This window comes from Pseudopipra pipra, chromosome 1, assembly GCF_036250125.1.
Source record: "Pseudopipra pipra isolate bDixPip1 chromosome 1, bDixPip1.hap1, whole genome shotgun sequence".
NCBI classification, from domain to species: Eukaryota; Metazoa; Chordata; class Aves; order Passeriformes; family Pipridae; genus Pseudopipra; species Pseudopipra pipra.
Genome location: NC_087549.1, coordinates 155432416 through 155450674, shown reverse-complemented (window position 1 = coordinate 155450674; position 18259 = coordinate 155432416). Strand labels below are relative to the sequence as shown.

At 58.3% G+C, this 18259-nt stretch overlaps 1 protein-coding gene across 5 annotated transcripts; it reads right to left on the bottom strand.

The window, feature by feature from the left end:
- Window positions 1–687: 687 nt before the first annotated feature.
- On the bottom strand, window positions 688–16685 carry ELP6 (elongator acetyltransferase complex subunit 6). 5 transcript variants are annotated; one of them, XM_064652098.1, is made up of 8 exons: window positions 16593–16685; window positions 12215–12293; window positions 10655–10725; window positions 10087–10155; window positions 4866–4996; window positions 3957–4149; window positions 1900–2046; window positions 688–1051 (listed from the first exon to the last, which is right to left on the bottom strand). In XM_064652098.1, the coding sequence occupies exons 1-8, from the start codon at window positions 16644–16646 to the stop codon at window positions 923–925; spliced, it is 873 nt and encodes a 290-aa protein (XP_064508168.1). In that variant the 5' UTR covers window positions 16647–16685; the 3' UTR covers window positions 688–922. The 5 variants fall into 5 exon arrangements, with proteins under 5 accessions (XP_064508168.1, XP_064508260.1, XP_064508432.1 ...); XM_064652190.1 differs by lacking the exon at window positions 16593–16685 and adding an exon at window positions 16226–16315; XM_064652362.1 differs by lacking the exon at window positions 10087–10155.
- Window positions 16686–18259: the final 1574 nt, after the last annotated feature.

The window sequence follows — 18259 nt, the reverse complement described above, 5'->3', positions numbered from 1 at the left end:
CGTGTGGGATGTTGTTTCTCTCCCAGGATACATGGGAGATCCCAGCTGAGCATCTGCTGGGAGACCTCCAGGCCTGAGCTCTGCTCCCAGGATTGCCCTCCCGGCCATGGGGAGGGAGGGGACCCACAGCCCTCTCCTCATCCAGGCTTGGGAGATGCCCATTCCTGCCCTCTGCCAAGGAGCCGGGGGGAGTGGTTCCCACACAGAAATCCGTGGTTAATTCATCACTGTACCCTTATCTCATTAAAATTAGGGATTATTATCCCAAAAAAATGCTTCAGTACAGGCAGGTCATGTACCTGCTGGTCAGGATTTGGGATGGGGAAGCAGTGGCTGAGACAGAGGCTCACGGACAGGGGTTTATCCAACCCCAAAGCCCAGGACAAGCTTGGGAAGCCAAGGGATCAGCCAGTGAAGGCAACACCCAGGTCCCACTGCAGTGTGAGGGGCTGCACAGAGCTGTGGATTTACCCTGTGTGGAGGCTGGAGTGGAGCAGCTCTCCCCAGCCAGAGCTGGCACAAGGAGAGCACTGCAGAGGCTCCCAGACCATCCCTGCCCCACCCGCTGTGTCATCTCTGCCGTGCCAGTGCTCCCCCAGCGCCTGGCACACACCGGAAAAGGTGAGGCACACCCAGCCCACGGGGCATCCCTGCCTGTGCTCACAGGCTCCCAGGGCCATTCCTGAGGGCCATTCCTGCACGTTCTTGCTCCTCTTCTTGGCCTGAGCCCATTGGCAACCGGGTGGGAGGACAAAGGGATGTGGCATCCCTGGGCAGGCTGATCCCCGTGCTGGCACCGCTTCCAGGTGTGTCCGAGCCTCCCTCCCGGGTCAGATTGCTGTGCTGCTCCTGGAAGGTGCTGGTGGAGCTGCCAGGCTAGCTGGAGGCAGGGACTGGCATTCCCAGGCTCACAGTCACAGCCTCACAGGACTGCAGCCGACAGCCCCCTGGCGAAAAAGGTGACGTTGCGGTCCTGGATCTTGTACTGGTAGATCTGGACGAGATCCTGCTCCCCCGCCTGCTGCAGGGACACCCTCTGGATTATCTTCAGCTGCAAGGGAAAGGAACAGCAACATCAGCCCTCTGCCTGCCCCCACGCCTCTGCTGGCCTGCAGGGAGGGGATCACTGAAAAATAACCCCTCGTACAGCTTCCTGTCCCTGTGGTGGCAGCCCCTGCCTGCCCCTGTCCCTGTGGTGGCAGCCCTGCCTGTCCCTGTCCCTGTGGTGGCAGCCCCTGCCTGTCCCTGTCCCTGTGGTGGCAGCCCTGCCTGTCCCTGTCCCTGTGGTGGCAGCCCTGCCTGCCCTGTCCCTGTGGTGGCAGCCCCTGCCTGCCCCTGTCCCTGTGGTGGCAGCCCTGCCTGTCCCTGTCCCTGTGGTGGCAGCCCCTGCCTGTCCCTGTCCCTGTGGTGGCAGCCCTGCCTGCCCCTGTCCCTGTGGTGGCAGCCCTGCCTGCCCTGTCCCTGTGGTGGCAGCCCTGCCTGTCCCTGTCCCTGTGGTGGCAGCCCTGCCTGCCCTGTCCCTTCAGTGGCAGACCCCGATGAGGGATCAGACTCCAAAGCTGTCCCAGCCCCGAGGGGATCACCACTGGCCAGGCTCAGATCCACCCCTGGGGAAACTTCCCAGGAAACTGGTATTTTTCTTTGCCATCACCTTGGGGTGGGAGAAACCGGTGCTGCAGCTGCTGTATAAACCCTGGAAAGCTTCCAGAGGTGGGGGAGTCCCCAGGTGGGGCAGGATGTCCCCAGATATCCCCACAGAAGCGGAGTCACAGCCATAGGAGCCCGGGTGTTGCAGCAGATCCTGGTGCCCAGGATCAGTCCCTCACCAGGCTGTCTCCCACAGGCAGTGCTGCAGGTGACAGGGACAGTGCCACCCCTGGGTGCCCTCCCGTGCCTCACCTGCCCGTGCACATCCTTGCAGAAGCCAGTGGCCAGTCCCTCTGCCCACAGGATCAGGTCGCTGTGGTGGCACAGGGAGTTCACAACCAGTTCGTTCTCCTCGTCCTCCGAGTCCTCGCTGCTGTGAACCAGCACCACGACGTTCCCCTGCAACGGGAGCAGCAGGCAGGGATGAGCCACGGGATGGGCCCCATCCCTCGGGGGAGGAAGGGGAGATGCACATGGGAGTTTGCACAGAGGTCCCAGCTGAGCTCAGGCATCCCCCAGTATGGGCTGAGCTGAACTGCACTGGGAACAGAGCCAGCAGCTGCAGGGACAGGCTGGACATGCCCTGGCCACGTGCCCTGGGCTGACCCCATGGCAGGGCAGCAGGGCAGGGGGGATTCTGCCCCTCTGCCCCACTCAGAGCTGCCTCCAGCCCTGGGAACAGCAGCAGGAGGACGTGGAGCTGCTGGAGAGAGTCCAGAGGAGGCCCCGGAGCTGCTGCCAGGGCTGGAGCCCCTCTGCTCTGGAGCCAGGCTGGGAGAGCTGGGGGGGTTCCCCTGGAGAAGAGAAGGCTCCAGGGAGAGCTGAGAGCCCCTGGCAGGGCCTAAAGGGGCTCCAGGAGAGCTGGAGAGGGACTGGGGACAAGGGATGGGGGGACAGGACACAGGGAATGGCTTCCCACTGCCAGAGGGCAGGGAGAGGTGGGATAGTGGAAAGGAATTCTTCCCTGTGAGGGTGGTGTGGCCCCGACATAGGCTGCCCAGAGAAGCTGTGGCTGCCCCATCCCTGGGAGTGTCCAAGGCCAGGTTGGACGGGGCTTGGAGCAACCTGGGCTAGTGGAAGGTGTCCTGGCCCACAGCAGGAGGTGGGACTGGATGATCCTTAAGGTCCCTTCCAACCCAAACCATTCTGTGATTGCATGACTATAAACTCCAGAAGAGCTTGCTGTGTGTGCACTGTGCACACACACACATAATGTGCAGCCTAAAAATACCTCGAGCTCTGTTATGAGACAGAGTCTGGTTAAACCAGTCTGTCAGGCTGGGCAGATGGCACTGACTGAATTCAGAGCAGGTAAATAAAGAGGTGGCCCAAGGGCTGCAGCAACACTCACACAATCACAACTCTGACAAGGAGCAAAGAGCTCCCCAGCACACCCACTCTATTAACATCCATCCCCAGAGTCTCTGCTCAGACGATGCAAGTCACCAAGGACTTAAAATAACATGGAATTCTCAATCAATTAAAATGTACTTGAAAGCTTCAGAACACCTCAGACTGAAATAGAAAAGTGTTAGCATGGTTTCTCATCTTTTATAGCTGCTTTGGAGGTAAATACTCCGCAGAGGCAGAACATCCCCTGTCAGCACGTTCAGCCCAACACCCTGTGCTGTGTGAAGGGCAGGATGAGCCCACCATCCCACCCGACACCTTCAGCCCTCACCCCTGCACAGAAGTGCCCAGCAGGGGACACGGTGGTGTGGCTGGCACAGTCTGGAACCAGTTCTGGCTGTGGTGCTCCCAGGAGTCAGCACATCACTGGGCAGATCTTGGACATCATCACAGCCCCTTGGAAACCAGCTGGAGCGACACGCAGACACTGGAGGTTGGTGGGAGCAGGGACTGGGGTGCCCTCCAAGGGGACCCTTGTTTCTGTCCCCTGTGAGAGTCACCAACCTCTCACATAACCCATTTCCTTCCCTGCCTCCTCCCACCACGGATGTGAGTTGGGATTTCTGGAGAGCCTGGAGCTCCAAGAAACACTATTTTACACCTCAAATCCCTGCTCACATGTCAGGGACACTGAGAACCCTTCTCTGGGGGAACCCAGCTGCACAGGACCCTGCACAGGTACTCAGGGACTCACACAACTCCTGAGAGTGGCTCTAGAGCAGGAATCCAGCTGCACAGCTATTCCAGGGTCTCACACAATTTCCAAAGACCGACCCCAGAGCAACAGTCTGAATCTCTTGGACAGCCAAAGCCTTCCAAAGCTTCACTGGGGTCAGGTGGAAGAGCAAACCAAGGCAGGCTTTGCTGTGGAGCTCAGCCCAGGCCCAGGGGAGCAGTACCTTCAGCTGGCAGCACACGAGGGCCCGGCAGTAGTGGATGAAGTCCAGCAGGGCCACGGGCGTGGCCCCCAGGCCCAGCAGCACGCTCAGGTCATCCAGCAGCAGCACGGGGCCCGCGCAGGCCTCGCTGCCCGCGGCGCTCAGGGACACGCGCACGAAGTGGAACAGCGCCCGCAGGTCGGAGGGGCTCTCACTGCAAGGGATGGAGGAGCTGTCAGGGCCTGGCATCGCCTGCTCACCACTGCCCCAGCACGGGGACCTCTGCCCCAGCTGTCCCCTCTGCTGGGACAGTCCCCAGGCCCTGCACTGCCCTCAGTCACTGCTCCTTCACCCCGTGTGTGGTGACACCCTCCCGCCTGGCCCCAGGGATCATGGAATGGTTTGGATGGGAAGGGACCTTAAAGCCCATCCAGGTCCATCCCTGCCACGGATAGGGACACCTTCCACTAGACCAGGCTGCTCCAAACCCCGTCCAACCTGGCCTTGAACACTTCCAGAGAAGTGTTTTGCCTTTGCTGAGCTTACCGTGGGGCATGGAGAAAGTGAAGTGGGAATAAACCCCAAAGCCAGCATGGATAAAGCAGCACTGTGCCCTTGGATAAGATCAAAACTCAAAATAATTAAAGAAAAGGAATAAAACAACTTGGCTGGAGTTTTGTTTGACACAAACCTGCTGAGTGTTGAACTAAATGTTCTTCTAGACTTGTAACATGCTGGCAGTGTGGATGGGGGCAGGAATTCCCCCAAAATGCCCAAGAGGGGCACAGACTCCCTCTCTGACAGCAGGGAGGGACAGGCCAGGACACGCACAGGGATGTGCCTGGTGCTGGTGCTCCCCTTCACTCGGTGGTGCCCTGGGGGCTGTGGAGGCAGGACAGGGGGGAACACTCTGTGCTGGGCTCAGCTCACCTCAGGAACAGCAGAGGACTGGGCTGCCCTGGCTGCTCCTCCTCCTCCCCAAACACGAGGTCAAGGCAGGACTTGAGGCCTTCCAGGAAGACCAGCTGCCCCCGCTCCTTGGCAGCTGTCAGATTGACTCCCTGGGGAGAGGAAAACAGCAGGTTTGGAGTGAACAGCTCTGGAGAAATGGTGCAAACAGAACTACACGGGGCAGCAGCCCAATGTTATCAAACCTTATCTAAATGGCTGATAATGCCAGTGCTTCAGCAGTGAAATGGGTGGTTCTGTGACACACTGGTGGCACATTCCCTCTCCTGTATTTTACCAGGAGATTAAAAAAACCCTGCTGGGATTTGGGGGCTCAAACATCCTGGTACTCCTCCTGGGCAGTCAGCCTGGCAGCACGGGAGAAAACCAGCTGCCTCTGCAGAGGCAGGGAGGGGATGGCCCAGGCTCCTGCAAGGACCTGCTGTGAGCAATTGCTTCACCCTCCCTCCATGGGTGGCAAACCCTTCTGGCTTTCCCTGTCTCCAGCTCAGGGCTGTGGCAGTGCTGACTCCCCGGCACAGCCCACGCGCCCGAGCCGGGCACGGCCCCGACCAGGGCAGAGCCGTGGGCACCAGGACACTGCACAACACCCGGGAGAGAGCAGCCAGGGCTCCAAGGGAAGGCCTCAGCCTGATCCACACGGAGCAGGAGGGACCAAGGCTCAAAGCACAGCCGGCTCTCAGCCCTGTGTGCTGGGGAGGCCAAGGAGAGCCAAGGCAGGGCACGTCCAGCTCCAACGGGAACATCCCAGAGCTGCAGCACACATGGAGGAGAGTCCAGGGGGAGATCACAGAACCCAGAGAGGTTGGGCTGGAGGGGACTTTTAAAGACCACCCAGTGCCACCCCCTGCCAAGGGCAGGGACACTTTCACTCTCCCAGGTTGCTCCAAGCCCTGTCCAGCCTGGCCTTGGACACTTCCAGGGATCCAGGGGCAGCCACAGCTTCTCTGGGCAACCTGGGCCAGGGCCTCCCCACCCTCATTGTAAAAAACTTCCTTATATCCAAGTTCATGAGTTGGAGTTGGTGAAAGTCAGAAGGGACCTTCTCACTCTCTGCAACCCCCTGACAGGACAGGGGAGCCAGGGGGAGTCAGGCTCTGCTCCCAGGGAACAGGGACAGGACAAGGGGAATAGCTTCAAATTGTGCCAGGGGATGTTTAGGTTGGATATTGGGGAAATTTCTTCCCTGAAACAGCTGTCCAGCCCTGGCACAGCTGCCCAGGGCAGGGGTGGAGTCCCATCCCTGGAGGGGTTTCAAAGCCCTGTGGATGTGGCAGTTGGGGACATGGTCAGGGGTGGCCTTGGCAGTGCTGGGGGACAGTTGGGACTCAGTGGACTCAGAGGCTTTTTCCAGCCTTAACTATTCTGTGATCCCATGATCCCATGCAGGACAACTATTTCCTGGGGGGTCAGATTAGGTGACCTTTTCAGGTCCCTTCCAACCCAAACTATTCCACTTCCCAGACTCAGTTTTGCAGTACTACCACTCTGGACATTGCTATTCAGAACAATCTGAGGCCTGACCCAACTCCTGCCTGCTGCCATCTCTTCCTGCTTTGAATGGAAGCCACTTGGACTCCCAGCCCAGTGAATCCTGCTACCTGAGAAGAACGTTTACCCTTTTTTCCTCTTGCTCAGCTGGGAAGGAATGTGTGCCTGAATGTTCCTTTTCCCTCCAAACCCCCTCTACAAAGCAATAGATTTTATTCAACACCTCCCTCCAGAAATAACTTCAAACTATCAGCATTTTGGGCAATTGCAAGCACACCCCATGGAAAACTTTCCAGCCAAGGCCAGAAGCAGCTTTCTGTGGCAGGTGAGGAGCAGGGAACAGCTGGCAAATAAATACCTGCCATGCCATAAAGCAGGGCTGGGCTGCAGAGCAGCAGCACAAACCTCATTCCCTCAGGCATTTCTGGACCCACAGGACCAGGAACCTGCTGAAATGCCACAACTAAATTCACTACTAATAACTCAGCAACGGATTTTACCTCTGCTTCAGCCACCTCCTCCTGCACACACCGTCTCTCTGGACTTCAGCAGCAAAGCAGTGTCCCCTCTGCAGAGGGGAGCTCAGTGCTGTGCCACCAGGGCCTGCTGGGTGCCAGGGAAGGGCCACAGCAGCAGGGACAGGCTGTCTGTGTGTCAAACCAGGAATTCCATCTCTTGGTACACGGACACAGCAAGTCCAGCCTCATTTTCCAGGTGGAGAACCAGGGCCCAGAGAGACCTGGACTCACCCCCTGCCCTGCCACAGCCAGCTCTGCTGTCTCCCAGGGAGCAGCCTGCCCAGCATAACCTCTGGAAGCAGCACAGGACAGCTTGGAGACGGTGGGAAAACTGCTCCAAATGGCCAGTGGCACCTCCCTGAGTGCCCACGGGACACACGGTGCTGCCCAGCACCCACAGCCTGAGAGCCCCCCTGCTCTCCCACATCCCACCCCACTGCCAGCTATGGATCCAGCCAGGAATGGCTCTGCAGCACAGCTCAGCTCTTCCCACCCCTCTGGGAAGCTGCCTGGAGCGTGGGGCCCAGGATGTCCCCTCAAACCAGAACTGCCATTCCATAAGGGAAAGCAAAATATCTGGAGGGAGCAAGGAATGGAGAGTGTGAGGCAGCAGGAATGAGCTGTGGGACAAAGTGTGGCCATCAGTGATCAGGCCAGGCCACGTCCTCCAGGCTCAGGGCTTGGAGCAGGGAACAGGGGACAGGCCAGGGGGAGACCAAACGAGGACAAATCTGTTTGTCCTTTAAAACACAACAAACTTTGTCCAAACGAGGGTGGGAACACCAGCCTGGCAAAGTGCCCTGGTGTTGTTAGTCCAGCTACGGCCCAGCATGTTCTCTGCAAGGTCATGGCAAAAAACATTGACTGTCCCTGAAAACGAAGTGCAAATCCTCAGGAAAAGAGGACACGGGCACAAAAAGCCAGGAAAGCTTTTTCCTGCCAGTGAAAATCCATCCCTGCATTTGGCTAACATGCAAGGAACTGGTCTGGGACTGGTAGAACGTGGTACCCTGGGAAGGCAGCACACACATGGAAGCAGCACTCCAGCTGGGTGTAAATACCCCCTGTAGCACTGCCCAGGCACTACAAGGACCAGATCCACAAACCAGTGTGTGAAGGCTGTAAAATCCACCCTGTCCAGGACCTTCCTCCCAGGCCTGGGACCATCTAGTTCCCAGGGGAAACAAGAGCATCACTCAGTTCTGAAGCTCTTCCAAGTGCAATCTTTCCTAAAGGCATAATCATAGAATTACTGAGACTGGAAAAGCCCTCTGAGACCATCGAATCCAACTGTCCCCCAGCACTGCCAAGGCCACCACTGACCATGTCCCCAAGTGCCACACCCACAGGGCTTTGAAATCCCTCCAGGGATGGGAACCCCACCACTACCCTGGGCAGCTGTGCCAGGGCTGGACAGCCCTTCCCAGGAAGAAATTTCCCCAATATCCAGCCTGCCCCTCCCCTGGCACAGCCTGAGGCCGTTCCCTCTCCTCCTGTCCCTTGTTCCCTGGGAGCAGAGCCCGACCCCCCCCAGCTCCCCCCTCCTGTCAGGGGGTTGCAGAGCCAGAAGGTCCCCCCTGAGCCTCCTTTTCTCCAGGCTGAGCCCCCCCAGCTCCCTCAGCTGCTCCTGCTGCTCCAGCCCCTTCCCCAGCTCCCTTCCCTTCCCTGCACACGCTCCAGCCCCTCAGTGTCCTGTTGTGAGGGGCCCAGAACTGCCCCCAGGACTGGAGGTGGCTCAGCAGTGCCAGCACAGGGGTGGGCACTGCCCTGGGCTTGTGCCCACACTGGGGCTGGCACAAACCAGGTGCCACTGGCTGTCTTGGCCACTTGGGCACAGCTGGGCTCACGTCCAGCCCCTTTGGATGGATAACACAAAGCAGTGGCTGCTCACGGGTCAGATTCTTCCAATCCCTTCCCAGAGGAACTACAGCCTGATCTCTGCAACCCTCCTGGCCAACATGGAAAGCCCAGCAGTTGCTCTGGAGCTCATTCCCAAGGAACAGGAGATGGGAAGGAAGGAGCTGGTCACTGGGTGGAGTGTGCAGTTCACCTCCCAGCAGCAGGACACAGCTCAGGCACACTGAAATCGGGGTGTCCTGCACCCCAGCTGGTCTCCTGCAGAGATCTACAGCACCAAGTCCTCAAACAAACCCAAGAGTGAAACTACTCTGCCAAGAACCCCCTTCACTGAGCCTGGCATGCTCACCTGGGCACAAGAGGGTTAAAGCAAAGACAAGATGTGATGGAAACCCGGCTATAAATAACTGATGTTGGATGTTAGGACCCCCAGCTGGGCAGAGCCTGGGAGGAGTTCACACCAACCGAGCACAGGGACAGTTACAATGTGAAGTTACAATGCCAGAGTGACTCAGCTGAGCTGGGCTCAGCTCTCAGCCCCCCGGGCAAATGTGCTGTTCTCATGCCCTCCTCATGGCAGCCACCTTTGTGCAGGAGTGTCACCCAGCACAGCACCCTGACCTGCACTGCACCTGCACTCCAGCTAATCCCCACGCTCTGTCCCTGCTCAGCCTCTCCCACAGGGAGATGGCAGCAGCTCCTGTTAACTCTCACCACGTTAGGAACCACAGGGACAGACACCACCCTGCTCCAGGAGCAGGCAGGGAGCCCACATTTAACAGCTGGATCTCCTCCCCACACCAGCTGCTGGGCCCCATTTCCTGCCCTATTCAGCGAGTTCCCCCCAAGGTTTCCTCCTCTCTGCACCACAAAGGCCGGGACAGCTCCATGCTGGGAGCTGGTTTGCTCAGTGGGGATCTGCTCTGCAGGGGAATCCCACGTCAAGGATCCAGCTGGGAGTTACAGCTCCATTCCCTCAGCCCGCTTCATGTACCTCAGCCCACTGATCTCCTTTCAAAAGGTAAAGACTGAGCAGCAAATAAAACACAGGTTTTTAGCAGCACAGAAACTCAGCCCCTGTTTACAGCAGGGAATACAGGAGGTGCAACACCTGGCTCCCCAGCACCTGGAAGGCTTCATGGATTCCCAGCAGAGCCAGAGGAGGGAGGACCAATGCAGGCCCTCATCCCTCCGGCCCTGGAAGGTCACCTGGGCTTCCCACCTGGAGCGTTTCACCTCTGAGCACTGTACAAAGAGCTGAGAGCAGCAGTTTGGAGCTCAGACAATTTGCTGACACAGGGAATTATCCTGCCTACCTTGGCTCTCTGCTGCTTCATTTCAGGGTACACATAATCCTTGCCTGACTCACCGTGGGAAGGACACCCCTAAGAACATGGGAATGAGTGGCTCCTCATACAGCTCAAACTCATGGCTTGGCCCACAGGTGTCCCTATGCCCAGGTGACCCAGCCCTTCATCCCAGCACAACCAGGGACAGAACAGAGTGCCCTGGGGGGCTCCTGTGCCACACAGCCAGCGTGTCCTGCGGCGTGCAGGGCCCTGGGAACACCCACCCCACGGCACTCTCCTCCCCAGAGGATTCAGGGAACTCTGTACCAGTGTGGGCCTGTCTGGGAACGCTGATCCCCAGGAAACATTCCTCAGCACAGAGCAAGCAGCCGTCCAGCTCCTGCCCGTGGGGCACCCCACAGCCAGGGCTTTGCCCCTGAGTGCTCTCCACCCCCCACCACAGGAGCACCAACCCTGACTGTCCCCACCAGGACCTGGAGACATCCCACGCAATTCCTGTTCCCCACTCCCATTCCTTCCCACCCAGCACAAAAAACCTGGAGCTGGAATGCTGAACCTGCAGCCAGAGACTCACCAGCTTCTGTGCCACGATGCTGTAGTGACTGAAGGACTGGAGCAGGGCCACGAAGCAAACCTTGCAGCCAGCTGGGGAGGACAGACACGTCAGCAGCTCCACAGGGCAGTGCTGTTAGCAGAGCCCACCGACCACGGCAGCCAGGCCGCAGGGCTGTCTGGAAGGGCCCTGACAGGCCCAGGCAGACCCCTCCCTGCTTTCAGTTTTCACCTTTCTAGAGGATTGCTACTTTAGGGGAGATGTTAGTTTAAAAAGAGGGGTAAGGAATAAGAAAAAGATGGCATCACAAAAGTGTAAGGCCCCTGTTGTGCCCCCTGCCCTGGTGCCCTGGGACCTCCTGGCACTGTTTGCTGGAGTCACTGTAAGGAGGCCAGTGGCCGACCATGACACCAACTCCTGAAACCACTGACGTGCCAAAAACCCCCAGTTTGGCTCTCCTAAGGTGAGGGACCTTGACTGGAAAAGCACACAGAACAAGGAATTTCTACAAAGACACCTCACTCACTAAAATGGGATTTTGGAAAACCACGTGACAACCTGGCCTTACAGGTATGAACACAACCAGGGCATGTCAGGACACAGATCTCCAGTGCAACAGGGCAGTGGCCCCACTGAGCCTCCACAGGGAGGCCCCAAAGGTTTTGGGCACCAAGGGGACAACACGGGGCTGCTGCAGACAGGGAATGAGTGCACCCAGGCCCTGGGGTGGAAGGGAGCAGGTGACAGCAAGGACACCTGTCCTGGGACAGTAACGTTCCACAGGGCTGCCCACCCACAGGGGATGGAAGGCTCTTCCCAGGCAGATGAGCAGCTCCTCCCGGGGCAGTGCTGCAGGGCAGCACATCAGCAGAGCCAGGATGTGGGCAGACCCCAAGGCAGTGCCTGGCCAGTCCCTGTGAACCATTCACACCACCACCAACCTGCTCTCCATGGCATTTCCCACAGTTTCCCTCTTTCCATTAAGTAAAAGAATATTTCCAAGCAGGGTAAATCCCTGCTGAGGCAGTGGCAGTTCTGGGGGCAGGACACCCTCAGACCACCCCCTGCCCAGCACTCTGAGCTCCCTTTCAAGCCTGACAGCACCAGATTTGCTGGGTTGGTGGCTGTGCCAGCAGAAAGCTGGAGGAGTCGAGTCCAGTGCCTGCTGCACAGGGAGCAGGAGGTTACTCACTGGGGAAACTGTTCCCAGAAAAGCAATTAGGCAACTTGCCAGGCCCTTTGTTTGCTTCTTTACTCACTATGAGCTTGTCTGTTGTTAGTTGCTCCTGATATGTGTAATTACACTATAAAACACGGAGGCAGTGAGGAATTGCAGTGAACAGCTCACTGTCAGAGCCCCTGTGACTGACCAGGATCCCCAGGCTGGGTGAGGAAACAAGGCACAGACATTACGGGAGGTACCCGAGGGCACAGAGCGAGTCCCCACAGCAAGTCAGGACTGGGATCCCCAGCCCCAGCCCCCAAGCTCTGTGTTAACCCAAGGGAGCCTCACGCTCCCGGAGCAAGGGGAAGGCACCCCGTGGTTGCCGTGCCCACCCTCGGAGCGCTCTGCTCACCCACCTCGCAGGTAGAAGGACAGGAAGTGGTGCACCAGGAAGCTGCCGTCCGTCCCGCTGGCCTGCAGCAGCGTCAACCTGCCCTGCAAGAGAGGCAGCAAAGCCACTGAACAGAGGAGGTGAGGGCACAAACTGCTCCTGGGGGACAAGGTGCCTGCTCAGCCTATGGCAGATCTGCAGGGATCAGCTGGAGGAAGGAGAGGACAAGCCGAGCTCCAGCTGCCTGTTCACAAAGGGACACCAGCGCTTCCTCCAGACACAGCTCATGGGGAGGCACCTGAATCACAGAACTGTTAGGGCTGGAAAAGCCCTCTGAGATCATCAATCCAATTGTTAACCCAGCACTGCCAAAGTCACCACTAACCCACGTCCCCACGTGCCTGATGTGGAATCCACTGCCTTCTGAAAGAGCCACCCACCAGCTAAGAACCCTTGCTGAGGCCCCTGCTGGACCCCCACGCCCTGTGCCCACCAAGAGCCACCCCCTCCCCAGGAGACCCCTGGCTGCTGCAGAGCACACTGGGGTGCAGCACCGTGCCCCCAGTGCTGGCACATCCACAGCTTTTGGTGCTGGACACCATCATTGGGGGGTTCTGAGCAACCCCCCAGCTTTGTTCCTCTCTCCTTCAACTCACAGTCATCTTTTCTCTGCAAGGGGCAGAGACAACAGCCACCCACTGCACTCCCAGCCCATTCTGCCACTGCCACAGCCAGTGTCACTGGTGTGTTTAAAATGAAAGCACTGCTAAAGCTGCTGCTCCTCTTGTCCCCAAACAGACCTCCCTGGCCCCTTTTCCAGGTTTACCTCCAACGTGCCACACCCAGGGCAGAAAACCTTATCACCCAACTTGTGTAGTGCAGCAGAGCTCTGGGCACAAGGAATAAACCTTGTTTTGATCAGGCAGGAAATTAATTCCGTTCCTCATTATCAGCCCCAGCCTCATCAAGGTGTTTGTTTCCATTACAGTCTTAGGCAGGATGTTTCTTTAATCAACACAAATCATAGAAGGGCTGCTTGGAATCACAAAGAACTTATTGAAGTGGGGTTTTTTTAACCCCCAAGAACAAGCCTTTTGCAGCAACGAGCCATCTCTGCACAGGCAATTCCCAACTGATCCATCAGAGTGAACTCCCTGGTGCCCAAAGCCTAAAGAGGAGCAACTGGAACAGCAAATATTGAACAGGGCTGCAGGGAATGCAAAGCACAGGCCAGGGCACAGAAGCTGCTCTGCCTCAGTCACAGACAGAGCTCTTCCCCCAAAAACGGGTTATGCATTGGTGGCCACAGCAGTGACAGGGACAGTGCTGCAGTGAGCACAAATCCGAGATGTGTCCTCCATGGATGAGCCTGGAGGAGTCTCTGGGCTCAAACAGCACAAGCCCAGCTCCCCTCTTCCCCAAAAGGGTCCCTGGAAGAGCAGGGATCCCCTCCCTCCCTCCTTGGCTGGCTCCTGACTGGAGCAGGCCGTGCCCAGCACAGTGGGATGCTGTCACTCTGAGCACACGGCATTTCACTGTTCCAAACCTTCCAGCAATCCCCCCTCAATCCTGCCAGCCCTCACTCTGCTGTCACACCGCAGCTGCTCAGACAGCACTGACAGAACCATGGCATCTGTCACTGGCAGTGGAAAAGGCCTCTGCATCCAGCGAGCCCATCCCCTTCCAAGACCCTTACGAACTGGACCGAGCTGCTACCCCAGTTATTCCCTCCCCCTTCTTGAGCCCAGAAAGCTGCTGCTGGGGATGAAGCCCTTCCAAAGGCAAATCCTCCCTGTAGCACCCTCTCCCCGTGCCCCAGCCCATTCCCTCCACACCCTGCCCTCACACTCTCTCCTCCCGCAGGCTACGAGGGAGAAGCTGCAGCTACTTGTCAGGAGCTGCCAAAATGGCTGGCGGGGTGTCACAGCTCCCTGACACGGCACACACACCCACTGGAGACAGCCCTGTGCACCCACAGCCCTGTGCACCCACAGCCCTGTGCACCCACAGCCCTGTCCACCCACAGCCCTGTCCACCCACAGCCCTGTCCACCCACAGCCCTGTGCACCCACAGCCCTGTCCACCCACAGCCCTGTCCACCCACAGCCCTGTGCACCCACAGCCCTGTCCACCCACAGCCCTGTCCACCCACAGCCCTGTCCACCCACAGCCCTGCGGGCACGGCACCTGTCAGCACCTGGAAATGGCCCGGCCCAGCCCTGGAGCTGCAGGACTCAGAGGGCAGAGCTGGGAAGGAGAGGGCTGCAGAGGGCTGAGGCTGGGTCAGTACAGTGGGACATCGACTCCCAGCCAGCCAGGCCGGGTACCTCAGCACACCCAGGGACCGGTGACACTGCACTGGAAACACTGACACTCATGATTTACTACCAGGTGAGACCATAGAGCAGGGCAGGAACTCAGTCCCCCAACTCCAGAACCGAGAACTGCTCCTTGGGCAGCCAGGCACGCTCTGCTGCTCCACAGCCAGGCACCTGCACAGAGGGACCTGGAGCACGCCGGGGGCAGTCCGTGGCTGCTGGGAGGGGAAGAGCCAACTCAATCCAAGGGAATTCCTCGCACAGAGGAGCCTTTGGATCGGCTCCTCTGTCCTGCTTCGGCAGGCAAGTCCAAACCCAGGATCTTGAGGCCAAATCTTTTGGTTTTGCTCTGTGGAATTTCTGTTCACGTCAAGGTGAGCTCCCTGCTCCCCAAACCAGACTTGTGGATGGCAGCATTCCTGGTCATCCCACAGCTCCACCATCAAATACACCTCAGGGCACAGGCTCTGCTCTGCCAACACTCCAACTCCACCAAGGGCTCCTCATTTAAGAGTTTCACGTGCATTAAAAACTCAGCATGGAACCACAGGGACCACGGGGATTTGGGCATTTGCACAGCCTCAGACTATCCTTTACCACCACCAAGCCTCAGCCAACACCTCCATCAGAATTGCTTTGAGCCTTGAGGGCACTCTCCTAAATCTTCCCCGGTGTTTCTTCCCCACCAGACCAGCCCTGCCCCACTCTGGGCAGCCTGACAAGGACTGACCTCACTGGTGTTTTCCAGCCCAGGGAGAAACTGGAGACAAGGGGGGAAAGTCAGACTTACAAAATCAATTATCACCTCAAACCTGTTTTTGTTATCTCAGCTCGTATCTGTCAGTAAAAACAAGGTGTAACGCACAGCACAAGGATAATTTGTTAATAATTACTGATAACACCGAGCTGTGGGGCCGTCACACACTGGGGGGAAGGGATGGGGCAACCAGAGGGGCCCAGACAGGCTGGACAGGTGGGGCTGTGCCAACCTCAGGGGTTCCACGAGGCCAAGGGCAAAGCCCTGCACCTGGGTTGGGACAACTCCTGTTATCAGCACAGGCTGGGGATGAAGGGAGTGATGGATCGATGGAGAACAGCCCTGATAATGGGTGAGAGGCTGGACCTGCCCCAGCCCAGAACCCTCCCCGTGCCCTGGACTGATCCCACAGAGGGGCAGCAGGGCAGGGGGAGATTCTGCCCCTCTGCCCCTGTCTCAGCTGAGACCCCCCTGCAGAGCTGCCCCAGCCCTGGGAACAGCAGCAGGAGGACGTGGAGCTGCTGGAGAGAGTCCAGAGGAGGCCCCGGAGATGCTCCAGGGCTGGAGCCCCTCTGCTCTGGAGCCAGGCTGGGAGAGCTGGGGGGGTTCCCCTGGAGAAGAGAAGGCTCCAGGGAGAGCTGAGAGCCCCTGGCAAGGCCTGAAGGGGCTCCAGGAGAGCTGGAGAGGGACTGGGGACAAGGGATGGAGGGACAGGACACAGGGAATGGCTTCCCACTGCCAGAGGGCAGGGAGAGGTGGGACATTGGGAAGGAATTGTTGGCTGTGAGGGTGGGGAGGGACTGGAATGGATTTGGCAGAGAAGCTGTGGCTGCCCCTGGATCCCTGAAGTGTCCAAGGCCAGGCTGGACTGATGGGGTTAATAGCGGGTGGCACCAGGTAATCCTCACGGTCCCTTCCAAACCAAGACACTCTGTGATTCCACGATGAACGTTTTACCTACACGGTTATCACACAGGGCGAGGGTGTTTAGTTCCAGCGTGACTTCCATTAGCACAAAACCTGCCTGAACGAACTAAATCAACGCGCCCTGAAGAATAAGAACCTGCAGAACACCCCCGGCCCAGAGCAGCGCCTGGCAGCGACCACGCACGGGACACACCGCGGGAGCACGTCCCGGCCGCCGATACCGGCGCCGTGAGGGGCGGCGAGGACCCGGCACCGAGCGAGGGGAGCGCCGGCGGCCGCTCGGCCCCGGGACCGGCCGCGGCCGCCGCCTGAGGCCGCGCCCCTCCCAGCGTGCCTCGCCGCTCCCAGCGGCCCCGGCCGGTCCCTCCCGCCCCCTGGCCGCCCTCCGGGCGCGCTCTCACCGGCTCCGGGCGCTGCGGGGACGCCCCGAGCAGCTCGTTGAGCTCCGCGAACATGGCGGGCGGCGCTGAGGGGGCCGCGGCCGCGCCGGGACACCGCGCATGCGCCGCGCGGGGGCGCCGCCTGCCGGAGGGGCGCGAGCCCCGGCCGCCATTACCGCCCCTCAGGGACCCACGGTCAATTAGCGGGGATGGACCCGCGACCCGGCCGTCATTAATTAGCGGGGATGGACCCGCGACCCGGCCTTCATTAATTAGCGGGGATGGACCCGCGACCCGGCCTTCATTAATTAGCGGGGATGGACCCGCGACCCGGCCTTCATTAATTAGCGGGGTTGGAGTCTCGTCCTGTCATAATGAAGGTGTTACACGGGACTGGATCCTCATCCCTGTCGTTAATAAAGGTGCTAAATGCCACTGGATCCTCATCACATTGTAATAAAGGTGTTAAATGGGTTTGGATCCTCACCCCTGTCTTTAATAAATGGGACCAGATCCTCATGCCGTCGTTAATAAGTGGGGCTGGATCCTCGTCCCATCATCAATAATGGTGTTAAATGGGTCTGGATCCGTGTCCCCATCGGTAATAAAGGTGCCAAATGGGAATGGAGCCTCATCCAATTGTCACTTAACGGGGCTGGATTTTCATCCCATCGTTAATAAAAGTGTTAAATGGGACTGGATTTTCATCCCGTCATTAATAAAAGTGTTAAATGGGACTGGAGCCTCATGTCTGTCATTAATAAATAGGACTGGAACCTCGTCCCACCGTTAATTAATTGGGCTGGATCCTCATCCCATCATTAATAAATGTGTTAAATAGGACTGGATCCTCATCCCACCGTTAATTAATTGGCCTGGATCCTCATCCCATCATTAATAAGTGTGTTAAATAGGACTGGATCCTCTTCACATCCTTAATAAATGGGACTGGATCTCAGTTCCCACTTCCAGCTGGACTTGGTGTCACTGTCACCGCCCTGATCCCTGGCCCAGGGGTGTCCCCCTACAGCCCTTTGTCATCTCCCCTGGTTTGTGTGGCACATTTAACATATCTGGGAAACATTTGGGACGTTTAGGGACAGTGGGATATTTGGGAGGGGTCTGTTACTCCCAATATTTCCATTACACCGATGGCCTTAGGGGAGGATTGCCTGGCTGAGGGGAGAAGGGCCAGAGCCTGGGATGTGCCAGGGAGATGATTCTGGAGCCTGGGATGTGCTGAGAGGCTCAGAGAAATTATTCTAGAGCCCAGGATGTGCCCAGGGGGTTGGAGAGATGATTTCTGGAGCCCGGGATGCTCTGCTGTGAGCATTAGGGGGCATCCCACGATCCCGATAAACACCAAGCACCAGGGAAGGGAGAGGAGATGCCTCCGTGGTGCAGCTCTTTGGAACCACAGACGATCACTGCTGAGGGATTGGGTGGCTTTAGGAGGGGGAGTCGATGGCAGAAGGGGACAAGCCTGTGGAAGAGAGGGCCACCACCATCCCGGGCAGTCCCTGAGCTGCGGATTCCCAGGAGAAGAGCTGTGGGAACACGGGAAGTGTTTGGCTCAGCCTCAGTTTTCCCTCAGCTTCCCCTTAGGATGATGGCTGTAGGAAAGAGGGGCTGTGTGAAGATTTGGCTGAACCACTGCAGCTGTTCTTCTGCCCTTACTCCCTGTGTTT

Bases quoted from the DNA above. Each gene is read 5' to 3' on its own strand.
- ELP6 (XM_064652098.1), bottom strand. From the start codon at position 16,646: ATGTTCGCGGAGCTCAACGAGCTGCTCGGGGCGTCCCCGCAGCGCCCG. The intron at 12,294-16,592 runs GTGAGAGCGCGC...CCTCTCTTGCAG, and splicing joins CCCCGCAGCGCCCGGAGCCG to GGCAGGTTGACGCTGCTGCA. The intron at 10,726-12,214 runs GTGGGTGAGCAG...TGTCCTCCCCAG, and splicing joins CCTGTCCTTCTACCTGCGAG to CTGGCTGCAAGGTTTGCTTC.